General features: G+C 37.0%; 1 protein-coding gene across 1 annotated transcript in view; it reads right to left on the bottom strand.

Annotated features, from left to right (window-relative positions):
* Positions 1-1,232: 1,232 nt before the first annotated feature.
* The window catches only part of LOC122795855 (xanthine dehydrogenase-like), a 5,725,158-nt gene continuing 5,712,917 nt past the window's right edge, over positions 1,233-13,473 (bottom strand). Inside the window, exon 34 of the mRNA XM_044064255.1 lies at positions 1,233-1,936. Coding sequence (XP_043920190.1) covers positions 1,869-1,936 — 68 coding nt within the window. The 3' untranslated portion in view covers positions 1,233-1,868. The remainder of the gene's footprint in view (positions 1,937-13,473) is intronic.

The following is a 13,473-nucleotide window of genomic DNA, read 5'->3' as shown; positions in this document are numbered from 1 at the left end:
TAAAAGACTTACTCAGAAAAGTACAGTCCATACCTCTAATCTGTCCAGATTTTTGCCCTATATGTTTCATCTGGTCCTCATAAAATTTGTGGTTTTCTGGCAAATCACTGAGGACTGAAGTTGCTAAATATTGAAATACATTTGAGTTTCAACATCATACCCTTCAGAAAACACAGGCTAAAAAATCCTATTATTCTAGCAGCTTTCTACGTTTATAAGAGCAATATACAAAAATGTCCCTATTTTTGGCCTTTGTTCCCCCATTATTTTAGGTTTTGTTCAAATTTCTTGTGCTAAGAGGCTGAAAGCTATGGTACAGTCTGCAAATCGATAAGAGCTAAACTCAAACCCAGGACTATAGAATGAAACCTATTGCCATCTCATAGCATTCACACTCTAAGCTCATCTGCCAGACAGACTTCTAAATTCATTTCATGTCTGCACTGCTTTTTTTTGGTACTTTTTGTGTTAACTATGTCATGTGTTCCTGGCATTTCTGTATACTTTTAGTTTCATTTATTTGTTTCTGTTGTACTATTAATTTGTCATCCCTAATACTAACTTTGTGGATTTTACCTTGGTTTAAGTAATTCTGGATTAGTCTTTATGAGATGTGCCTAACTGCAGTTATGTATAAGGCAGTTGGGTGCCATGTAGTGAATTCTGTCACCTTCTCGCTGGGCTCACTACATGCTATGAACTATAAATAGGCTGTCTCTCTCTATGAACACACACTGCATCTGTTCTCTCTTTTTGCATACATCACAGTGCTTTCAACAAAAATAATCTATGTGGAATATAAGTGAGCAATACAATGCTGAATTTAACTGTGGAAGGAAAGCTCTTTCTCAGAAGTCCAGGCTCCCTTTCCCTAAAGCCAACCATTTCATTTCTTAAGCCGAGGCTCCAAGCATGCCAGGAGACAAGGTGTGTACAGGTTCTGCCCACCATGTTTAGTGTCACACTGATGTTTATTAATTACATTTGAAATAATAAAATAAACAATCTCTTAATATGTTTTGCAGCAGACTTTCATCAGTGGTCTCAGCTGTTTTTCTAAACCAGTTGTTCCTTAAGGTCAAGGGTCAGAATCTGTTGTGTGTTAATTCATTTTAGTCACAAAAATGGTATGTTAATTGATGGGTGTTGAAAAACAACAAATCATGTTAATGAAAACCTGGCTCAAGACACGGTGAAAGAAATGCTTCTTTTCTTTTCTATAAATAATAGTGTAACAGAGGTTAGAAAAAAGCAACATACAACATGGGAGGTGCATGACAGAATATAATAAATGTGTACACATGGTACACTTTCATCAGTATCAAGCCTTGCTGATTCTTTTCAAAAGTATATATTTACACTGACCTGAAAGAACATTATGCATTAAGAAAACCATTTTATCTTGCTCTCAATTTATTGTTTGAAAAACATGTCAAAGTGTTCAGACTTTCAGGTTTAAGATTTTTGGTCACTGTTTTAATAATGAGACTTAAGTAAGTTACAGCGTATCTGGCTAAACTCTACCACATAAATCCTCTGTAAAATAAAACTGATTCCTCTATGCTTGCTGAGTGATACACTATGCACAAAATCAATTCTAAAAGATCGATGGCTCATGCATAAATGAAACTGTATCCACTTATTATGACTTTACACAAGGCTAGATTCTTCAATATATTTCAGCAGCACAAGACTTCTGTTTATTTTTCAGATAAAATTACTAATTTTTACTCTAGAGATCAAGTGTACAATCATCTCTATATAATGATTTTTCTTTGTTTTCTTTCATATTTAGGGTCCATGATTGAAAGGAATCTCATGTCTTTTTGTTTTAGATACTGCTTGACAGAGCATGTTTAATGGTATCCTTAGAGGGAGAATTGCTTGTAGTCAACCAGACAGCTTGTTTGGATAGTATCAATTCCAGAAGGACCATCTGTGAAGACAGAAAAATATGCTGTAAATATTTCAGCTAAAAAATGAAAAATTTCAAAAGCTTAGCCTTTCTTTCAACATAGTCATGTGGTTTAAACTTGCTTCTTGGTGGGATATTGGTTCAGGATATCAGCTTTTGCCGAATCCCTGCCGGTAAATTTATAATCTGCACTATTCCTGGAGATGGTATAAAATGCTTTGGCATTTCAAAATTAAAGAGCATTGCTTGGCTCTAATACTGTATAAACATTCAAAATACCACTGTAGTTAAATGTTAAATAATTTTCTTTGAAATATACATCTACTAGACATTTCTCAACCCTGTACTAGAAAATGCATCAAGCACTTTATTGTTCTGCTTCCTTTCTACCTTAATTACATTGTACCAACTTTTTTTCCTTCTAAAAAATCTTTATAAATCTGGAGTACTTACTCTGTGATTTCTCTTGAAAATAATAATAATAATAATAACTCACTTTGTGTTTCTGCTTACAAATAACTTCGCAAATATCAGATGCTGTCACACAGTTATTTACTAGAAAAATCCCTGCAGTTTGTTATATACTTGAATGTATTATTTTATAATAAAGAACATTTTCTGGCTGGAGGTATGTTTTTTGTTATTGTCTTTGTTCTACATTCTGGAGCTGCTGAGAGCGTATTAAATTCCATGAAGTTAGTGCCACTGTCTTTGTTACAAATGTTGACATAAAGTCTGAGTGCCATACTCGGTCTGTGTAGCCAAGACTGGCACCAGTTCTGAAAGAACTGCTTTATTCTATGAAAAACAGTCTTTGTGGTCTGCAAGGCCCTTTAAAACTGGCACAATATGGTCCTCTTGCGCAAAACCTTGAAAGTTTCCATCTCATCTCAGTACAACCCCTATATATTGAGACCGACAGCTTACCAGTGCATTATGAATAATTTCCTTCTGTATTGACTGACTTTATATGATCACTAAATAAGGACAACAGTAAAGTTGAACTTCATACAAAAAAAACTTAGCAACAAAAAAAACAAACTCAGCAACTTGTATACGATACGGTACTTTGGTGAGTTTGTTTGTTGTTTTTTTTTTTTGTTGTTGACTTTGTAAGATGTCTGGCCTCAAGTCAAAAGCTCTATTTTCTCAGAGAGATTTTATCCCTTTGTCCCTCTACATTGTTGCTTCATGCTTCTTCAAATTATCCTCCCTTCTGACAAGTGTGTGGATGTTGTGTACACTACTAGCCATGCAACGACTCTCATAAACTGATTTCCTCCACTTATCATTTTACTGCTTTGTAACCAGCTTTCCTTTTTAGACTAATCTTCACAAAATTCTCTCCTCCTTAACTCCTTAACCATAGTGCAAAGCTTTTTATACATTAATCATTACTCCCAAATAGTGGCGCAGTCTCCATCCTAAAGTACGTCTTCCACTGCACCCAACTTCAGGCCATGCCACAATATGTCTTAACATTTTATTACACTTGCTGTATCTCCACACCAGCACATGTTGTCAGGAAATGCTCTCTGCCCTTGAGGTTTATTTATTACATATACATCTACTCCTTCTCCATGCCTCCTTTCTCTCAGGCATTTAAATGATATATAATAGTGAATACTCTCATGTTTCCCATGTTTTCATTCCCCATCCATGATTGGAAAAATCATAATATATTAACAGCAGTTTAAAATATGCTAGTGCTAAATAGATGTAATGACTTGAACAGACAAGACATGAAATAAATGCAATTTACTCCATAAAAATGCTGTTATTAGTGAATTTCACACAAGAAATTTGATAAAACATCATCAAAATGAGACTTTTTGTTAATTTCATTCATCAAACAGTCATAAAATAGTATATTAATATATGTCTGATGTGGGAAGCACACAGAATGAAGAAACACTGAAAATGTAAAAAATGCATTTTGTAAAGTTTTTAAACAAAAGTTTCCATTGTAATTCTGTTCTATCACTTTTGGAGCTCCTCTTCATCTTTTCCTTTGACCCTGATATTTGCATAAATATTAATCCTGGAATCCGTTCATTTATTAAATTCACATGCTCACTTCTTTCCAAATGTGTCTCTTGTAGCACTGCTATTTGTACCCTATATTTATTAATATAATTAAATTAGGTTATGTTTTGTCTATACCTGTGAGGCCATTCACATTTCAAAATAATATGCTTAGTGTAGCCATTATGATAAGAAGTTATCACCTATTATATATGACAGCTTTTTTAAATGTCTGTTTCTAGCTTTTGTGTTACACCCACCCAATAATGTTTGACAGGCTGAACCTTTATACCATTGTTTCTTGCTATCTCTGTTTGAACCTATGCCACATTTTACAAGGCTGTCTGTTTTTAATAAAAACTCTCAAAAACAAACACACCTAGAACAAAACCATAACATACTAACTTAAACCAAACACAAACAACTGTGCACATCTTCAAATAATGAAGTTTAACCCTCCTGATATGGATAGTTATCCCAGATCAACAGATGCAACCACAGACATTAACTAACCAATAATTAAGATTATCTGAGCTAAACAGCATATTACAGACTGTGCTCCTACTTTCACTAATTGCTGTCTGTTCTTGTCCTATCTTTACACCCCCCCAGATGTATAAAAACAGCTTATATGCTTTCAGAAGACACTAACTTTTTACTTTAAGAAAATGTGCCCTGGTTATCTTCAAATAAAAGTAAATTACACACTATTCTAGTAAATGCATTATAATATTTAGGTACCAGAAAAGCTCTCTCTAATTCATTTCCAATAATTTCTAATTTTATTTTTAACTGAGCTGCTTGTTTTTGTATCTTTTAATTTTGCATTTCTCTCAGTAAACAATGTCCAGGACTTGTGGTTTATTGTCTTCACCTTTAGTCAACTTGTTTCCATAGGAACATAAGAAGAGAATATACAACTCAACTAACACTGAATATTTATTTGCTAAAGGAATACTGTTCATAACATGTAGGCTCATTTAAAAAAAACAAACAAACATGCTTAAACAAAAAATGTTATTAGATTGCGCCAAGGGCATTAATTCAGATATCTGCTTATGCAAAAGTGAAATAAAACATTTCATCTCAGTATATATATATATATATATATATATATATATATATATATATATATATATATATATATATATATATATATATATATATATATATATATATATATATATATATATTATATTCAATACACTTTTTCACTCGATCTCCCAGCCCAACAGCCCAAGATTACAGCCCATTAACTCAAATGTGCTTCTCTTTTTACATTGTAATGCCTACATTTCTTAAAACTAAGAAAAAGAAAAAAAGTACTTGTTTACTTTAGTATCTTCATCCCACACAACACAATGCTTTACTATATAACATGCAATTTATATCATGAAATGTCCCATACAAATACTGTTAAGAATAAAAATTGTTTTACTTACAGTTGCTTTCTCTTTTTTTTTTCCTTTTAGTGTTCTAGCAAACATCAGTGACATGAACTGGGGCACATGCCTGTCAGTCCCCTCACAAGTTTAACAAAGTCATCAAAAATCCAAATCTTTCTCAGCCTCTATCTTGTAAAGCATATTTCACAAATGTGACTGATGCTTTATAGTCTGGTATGGATTCATGAAGTTCAGTGATGCTGGTTGTCTTCTTATTCATCTCCATCTTCAACCCGACTCCGGTTCAATTCCAAAGTACTCCTGATTCTTCTAGTCAACTCCCTTGCTTTTTTCTGTCGCTCAAGTATTTTTCTTTGGAACACTGGAAAAGGTTTCACTGGCAAATTCTCTCTGTAAGCTTTATTATCAGAAGAATTACAAGCAAAGTCCCCTTCTGTTTGATGCCTCATGTTTTGTTGGATAAACTTTTGTATTTCCTCCTTCGCCCATTCTGCATCAAATAAATTACTTTGATCCTCCAGAAAAAAATGTTCTGAGGACAGCTGGATATAGCAACTTGAATCTCACACCTGTCTTTCGACATTCACTGCCTGCTGAGATAAATTTGCTTCTCTTCTGTCTGGTACACAGTAAATAATAATTTTTTTTTACAAACCCTATACTGTCTCTAATTTTTAATATTTAACCCTTCTGACACAGTTTTGTCAGGATCAACTCTTTCTGCTGGCATGATTGCAGCTTTACTAATTCAGGTCTAAGATGTTTCTCATGGCCAGGTTTGGAGCATATACACAATGTGCCCTTTCATGTAACAAATTCTGCTGTGGAATATTAGTCCAGTTCCTTATTTGTGCTTTCATAAAATTAATACAGTCTGTTCCTTTCAGTTTCTCTCATATAGCAGAAAATCTCCAGTTTTCTCTGCATGATATGTCCTCTGACTCTACCATTTTATTAAACAGCTCTTCTTGAGCAGTCTCATACTTAGCTAGCCTTTTCTTCTTTTAGACCTTTGATTTTTTTGCATTTTTGTCAGTTCATCTGAATAACTGTTTAAAACGTTTTCCATTTTTCCAGCCTTTTGTTATTTGAGTAGGTATCCTTTTTCAATGTTTCATTTATTTTAATCATCTCTGAGTGCATTTGACTTATTTTTTCCTACAAATCACTGGAAGCCATCTCTTGTTCCAAAACTGGAGCTTGAATTGCTTTTTGCTGAACAGCTGTAGGATTCTTCACAGTCAGTGTTTTCTCTTCACCTTTTCTAATTGATTTTCTTTCAGGCTCTCTAACCTTCTTCTTTGCTGGCATCCAGGCAGTGCACTTATTGGCCAGTAGCTGATTATTACTAAAGCATGCAGAAGTACTGGTCCCTATCAGTTTCTTTTTTGACACTGGGAGAGCAGAATTTAAGCTGTTGCTCAGTGTGTAGCCATCTTGGAAAGTCAAATAATGAATTTATTTTTGACCAAATTCAGCATATTCAATTATTAACCTTGCAACAGTGCAAATATTTGTGGTGCAAGGATTTGTTTCTTTTTAAACCAGCAATACATTTTCATAGTCACAAAAGTAGTTATATACCATTTTGTACATTGTTTTTCACATATTACAATTTACTAAAAGGCAATGCAGCTACTTTACTTTTCTCTTTTAAATAATAATTTGCATTTTTTCTTCTTTTTTTAAATTTGATACAGCTTTACTACACCTTATTTCACTTTTTAGGCACCTTCCTGTGAAAAACTATAACATTTTTAAGCTAATGCATAACAGTTGTATGTCACGAGCCTCCTAATGTGAAGCCATAGTCGCTGCAAGATAAGCTGTGATTATTCTGTGTTTTTTCATATAACTTAGGTGAAACTGCAATGTTAACAGTTTTCAGTCTTAATATTGTTTTCATATCTGCCATCCTTAGGCTTCAGGAAATTTTGCTTCTTCTTGATATGATGAAAAAGTTAGTTTAAGATATTACTAATTTGTTCCTCCGATATCAATGAAATATAGGATGAATTTCTTCAGAGCCTATTACATTGCTTGCTTTTAGCTTTTCAAATTTCATGATCATTTCCACTGTAAAAGGAATGTGATGAAGTCAGTTTCTGCTTACTTTTATTGACTGAATAAGATAAATCTCTAGAGAAGGCATGATTTTGTGTACACTTGCTTTTTCAGCATTTCTTTCTGTCTAGTTACAAGAAATTTGCTAAATTTCACAAACAATTCTGTTATCCTTTTGTGCTCCTTTCACTATTCAAAAAGGTTCCCCTCCTTTCTTGATGGAACAGGTGACTCTTTCTTTAGTTTTGCACTCTGCATTTCTAACAGCTTTTCCTACAATTCCTGTATTAACCGGTATTGTTGTCAGTCTTCCTCTTTCTTCCCATAGATTTCCCAGATATTACACATTTTCTCTAAGCTACTTTAGTTAGAACTTTACTGGAGAAGTACAGTGACTTTGTTATTTAGCTTTGATTTGCATGTTTCCTTCACACAAATGTTTTTTGCTACCGTGACAGCTTTAACATTTGAAAAATTCAATTCCCCAGTACTCATACGGTCCAATATACAATTATATGGGAAAATGCAGAACTAGGCACATTAGCCTCTACCAGCTTCACCTCTGTGTTTTCAAGAAACCATAAACACTAGTAGGGCACTGAATTCTGTCCACCTCTGCCTAGCAGAGTCAAGAAACCTCTCCTCCAAGTCCACAGATGCCTCTGCTGATGAAGCAGTGCTACATCCCCAAAAATGCTCCACAGACGTTCAGAGCTTTACAGTTATTTCATGACAACACTCATAGATTCATAGTTAAGCTAGGCTAGCTGTCTTGGTGGGCTATTTTAAGCCTGTTCAATTTTCTTTTGGTGCTTGAATTAACCTAACCCATTTGGTGTCAGATTGGCCTTATCCATCCTATGGTCGATAATTATATATTACCCCTACTGAGAATAACTGGGATCATTGCATAGATAACTTGAGGGGATCCGTGCATGAGATAAAGCATTTAGGAGCTGCCTCTATCAATCAGTATCACAGCGGCAGTCCTGGAATAAATTTTCTTTTACCCATACACAGATCCAAGTAACACTTATATATGGACAAGGCTAAGCCTTGGTTTACATTCCCCAGGAGTATATTCTAGAGCAGTAGTATCCTTTGCAAGATACACGTGCAATTCCAAACTATTCTATTGATGTTGCAGAAGAGGTTTAGATCTCTGGATCAAGTATTTCTGATGCCGGTTGACTTGCTGATGTACAGTAAGTCCATTAGCATTAGATCAGGGGATGCCTTCTAATCTAGACACAGGTCACCTCTTAGGAGTCTGCAGGATACCAAGTACAATTACAGGGCTTTGAGGCAGTTCATGTAAGACATATGGTTTAGGTCTTGTATCATTCAGTAATGTATCTGTGTGGGCATTCCAGCTGTTGCATGTGTCTGTATAGATACAAGCCAAAATGGGCATTATATTCAATGACTGGCCTAGTGAGGGCCCAGTACAGGGAGACATTGATATCTCTAGATCTAGTAGCAATTCCTTTGTATATAACCTGCACAATATAGTAGGACTTTCTTACAACAGTGGACACATGTTGGTTGAAAGTTAGGTCACTGCCCACATAAGTTCCCACATCTCTAAAACTGGCCTTATCCATCCCATTGTCAATAATTATATATTACCCCTATAATGAGAATAACTGGGATCATAGCATAGATAATTTCAAGGGACCCATGCATGGGATAAAGCATTTAGGAGCTGCCTCTATCCATCAGTAGTACAGGGGCAGTCCTGATGTAAATTTTCTTTTACCTATACCAAACCTCTAAAACTGGGTCAACTCTCAGGGGTGTTTTGTCAATTCAATGATCCCCTGGGGTAGATGACAAAAGAATACAAAAATGTATTTTTGGCATTTAGTGTCAGACCATGATTCTGACACCAGTTTATTTGGGACACACCTTCCTGCAGGATGGCTAAATCATCTGGGGATTCAATAACTGCTCCTAGTTTGCAGTCATATGCAACCATAGTTAGCCAGAGCCTTTTGGTATTGGCTTTTACTTCAGGGAAGCAGATGCCAAACAGGAGATGTACCAGCAGTGAAACCTGAGGGACTTTACTGGTCAATGGTCTCTTTGTGGAGGTAGCTTCTCCTATTTTCATCTCCTGTGTCCTACATGTGATCTATGTAGGAATCCAGTGATGTAGGTGTTGATTTCTAGTCTATTTAGCCTTTCTACTATGCCTGAGTTGGAGGATTGTGTAAAAAGCCTTAGACAGACTGAAGTGAGCATTGCGTACTCTTTTACCTTCATTCATTGCTTTATTGAACTTTTCAAAGAAGTCCATCAGGGTGAGTAAGCATGATCTGCCCTTGACAAAACCAAACTGAGATTGGTCCAGTGTTTGGAGGTTCTCTATGTCCTTATTGATTAGTTCCATGATAAGTCTTTCCATGGTTTTGCATATGCAGCTACTCATATTCATGGGTCTGCAACTGCCTGGGTCAGTGGAAGGTACTCCTTTATGCAGGGAAATTACTGTAGCTGTTTTCCATTTGACTGGTACAAAACCTGTATGGAGGATGAGGTTGAACAGTTTTGTTAGTAGGAGTGGCTAAATCATGCTTCAAGCTATTTATGATGCATCCAGTGATATTGTCAGGACCCACTGATGCAGTATTTTAGCTTTTGACAGTGCTTTCATGACTTGGTCATATCTGACAGCAGGAGGCACACTGGTTTCATAAACATCTTGTGGGATAGATGGAGGCTAAACAGGGTGAAGTTTGAGATGAATTTATTGGACAGCAGGTTAACTATGTTTTCGGCTATAGTGCAGATAACATTGATCATATTCAGCTCAGAACACTGTTGTTTTGTGCTTCTGAGATAAACATAACTAAAAAAGATTTTTGACTTAGGTGGCTATTTTAGCCTCAGTCTTGGCTTTGGTGGATTTTATTAAGCTCTTGAGTTGTTTGTTTATTTCAACAAAAAGGGCTCTATCATTCTGGGAATTACTCTTCTTACCTTTGGTCAAAATTATCTTCTTTTAATGAAACATTTGTTAATACTATGACTCCACTCAGATTGTTTGTTTCTGAGGTTTGCCCTGCACTTGTCCTACAAGTACCTGTATCTATGCTATTTGCATGATGATATACTGTGGTGGTGTATGCTTCCTCATATTCAGAAGCTTGTTTCTGTGGAGATTTGAAGCTTGCCAATGTATCACTTAGGAGTACGTAGTTTGTCTTACAAAAATTTCTAAAGGTACCTTGGATGGAAGGGGTCTTGGGTTTTAATTTATTTTTGAAGGAGTCATCCTTATGGTCAGACCTAAAAGTGATGAAGATGCACAAGCGATGGTACAAAATGCCCCCATATTAGTAAAGACAAGGTCTAAGATGTTGTCCCTCAGTGGGTACTCTCTCTAATTGTTTCAGTACATTTGTATTAACAAAGTCCATGAACTTTTGTGCTTGGGCACTAGTGGCAGTGTAGGTTTCCCAGTCTACAGTTGGATGTTTAGATGATCATCATCAACAACCTTATTTTTCCATTTTTTTTACATGGGGTCAGGGTGTTGTCAATTATCACCATTTCTCTCTATTCAGTACCACTCTCTTACCATCTTTGACACTCATGCGTGACAGTCACAAGTCTTCTCTCACCTAATTCATCTACTGTTTTTCTGGATGCCCTTGTTCTCTCTTGCCTTCTTCCTGCCTGTCCCAAATCTTCTTCACCAGATTGCCATCTGCTTTTCTGTACATGCTCCTGAACCACATGAATCTGTACTCTTTGACATTCTCAGCAACTGGAGCTACTTTGGTTTCTGCTCTGAAGTCCACATTTCTTTGTCTGTCCCACAGTGTACAACTTACCAGCAATCTGAGGTACTTCATCTCCACCACCTCTAGCTTCCTCAGCTGCTCTGCCTTCACTGTCCAGGTTTCTGTACCATACAGAAGTACTGGTTGCACCACCATTTTGGACACCTTACTTTTCAGCTTTATTGGCATTCTTCTGTCATATACTACTCCTGACACTGTTCCACTACTTTCCCCTTCTACTTCAGTACTCAGCTTCTTCTGATTTCCCCATTTGCTGCCATTGCAACTGTTTTATCTGCTCTCAGTTTCATCTCATGTGCCTTCAGTTTTGCATTCCATTCGCCTATCATTTGCTGAAGTTCTTGGTCAGTCTCTCCCTGTAATGCCCTATTGTCTGCATAAGGCAGCTTTGTTGACCTGTTCCTTCTGACCTGCTTGCTAATGTAGTCCAACACTAGTATGAACAGCAGTGACTTTAGAGCTGAACCCTGATGCACAACCCACTCCCACTGGGAACTCCTCTTTGAGACTGAACACTGCATGTACTTGAGCCATTGGGTCCTTGTACATAGCCTACACTAATTCTACCAATGTTTCTGGGACTTTGTAGGACCGCCCAAATCAGTTTTCTTGGGACCCTGTCATATACTTTCTCCAAGTCTAGGAATACCCAGTTGGACTCCTTCCTCCTCTCTAATCTCTTCTTAAATATCTGCCTAAAAACAAAAGTTGGGTTATTTGTGCTGCATCCTGATCTGAATCTGACATGCTCATCTCCCATCTTACTTTCTGCTACTCTATGTATTTGTTTATCAGTCACCCTCTCCAGAATTTACATGCAGTGTGACAGAAGTATGATACGTTTATAATGCCCACAGTTGTGAATTTTCTCTTTACTCTTGAATACTGGCACTAGTATGCTATTCCTACACTCATCTGGGATACATGTTTCTCTCCAAGCTGCTGTGAGAATCCTCAGGAGCCATTTCTCCCCTATCTCACCCAACATCTTTGTCATATTTGCTCTGATCTAATCTGAGCCTGCTGCTTTCCATGGCTTTATTTCCTCAGTGTTGTTCTTACTCTTCCTAGGGTGGGTTCCTTCTTCTCTTTCATTGTAGGCTGTGTCTGGGGCAGTGCCACTTCTGTGGGGATTTACTCCTTCAGAAGCTGTTGATGTCTTGTGGACTGGTGAGCAGGTTGCTGTTGGCATCCCTTATGAAGGGTGTCTGTTTTCTTTATCTTTCTGTCTTTGCAACTGGATATAGTTTATTTGTGCCATTTACTAAGTCACTCTCCAGAAGCTGGTAGACTGCCTCTGATGCCTTATTCTTTGCTACTGCAGCGCCTCTCTTAGTCTCTTTGTCAGTCAACCAGTATTCCTTCTTAGTCTGGTCCATCTTTTCTCTCACCCACTTTTTTCCTGTACTGCTTTTTTTGATGACTTCCTGGACTTCTATGTTCCACCACCAGCTTTCATGTATGTGTTATCTGTGTTGTAGTCCTCACAGATGCTGTTTTGAGGCACTGCCATTCTTCAAATCCAACTATTTCTTCTTCCTGAGGTGCTAGAGCCCTGAGTAATTTCTTAAACTGTTGTGCTTTCTCTTCAATCATTTTCAGGCCTACAGCCTGGTCGCTGTTGACCTTACAGCCTTCTATGCCCACTGCTTGAAGATGACTGTGGCAACCAGCAGTTTAAGCTGTGGGCCAACTGTTTTACTGGGGACTTTGCAATTGCTGATTCTACCCTTTCCTAGCTAGGAGGAAGTCTACCTGAGTTGCAAGTTGACCATTCTTGTGTGGAAAATTGTACCTGTTTCTCTCTTGCTGAACCATGCTTTTGTCACCATCAAGCCATTTGCCAGATAGAAGTCTGGAATGGACTCTCCTTTCTTATTCCTTTTGCCCCACCCATGTGGATCTAGGCAGTCCTAATATCCTGTCATATCTGCCCTAAGTGCATTCACATCATCCATTTTCAATACCAGTGCATGTTGTCCTGCTTTTATCTAACAGATCCTGCAACTGCTGTCTGAATGCACTCTTTTACTCACTATTACAACCTTGCTGTGGGGCAAAGGCTGAGATTATACATACTGCCCTGTCATTACACTGAAGTCTGACTGCCAAGAGTCTGTCACTAATTCTGATGATATCTCTTATTGTCTTCTGAAACCTCTCCCTCATCATAGTTCCCATACCATTTCTAGTCTGTCCTCCTCCTCCTGAGTAGTAAACACTTGATCCCACGCCAAGTCGCTTTGCTGCACTG

This window comes from Protopterus annectens, chromosome 2.part2 (genome assembly GCF_019279795.1).
Source record: "Protopterus annectens isolate FY-2018-M chromosome 2.part2, PAN1.0, whole genome shotgun sequence".
NCBI lineage: Eukaryota > Metazoa > Chordata > Ceratodontiformes > Protopteridae > Protopterus > Protopterus annectens.
This window is presented reverse-complemented; position numbering and strand designations above follow the sequence as displayed.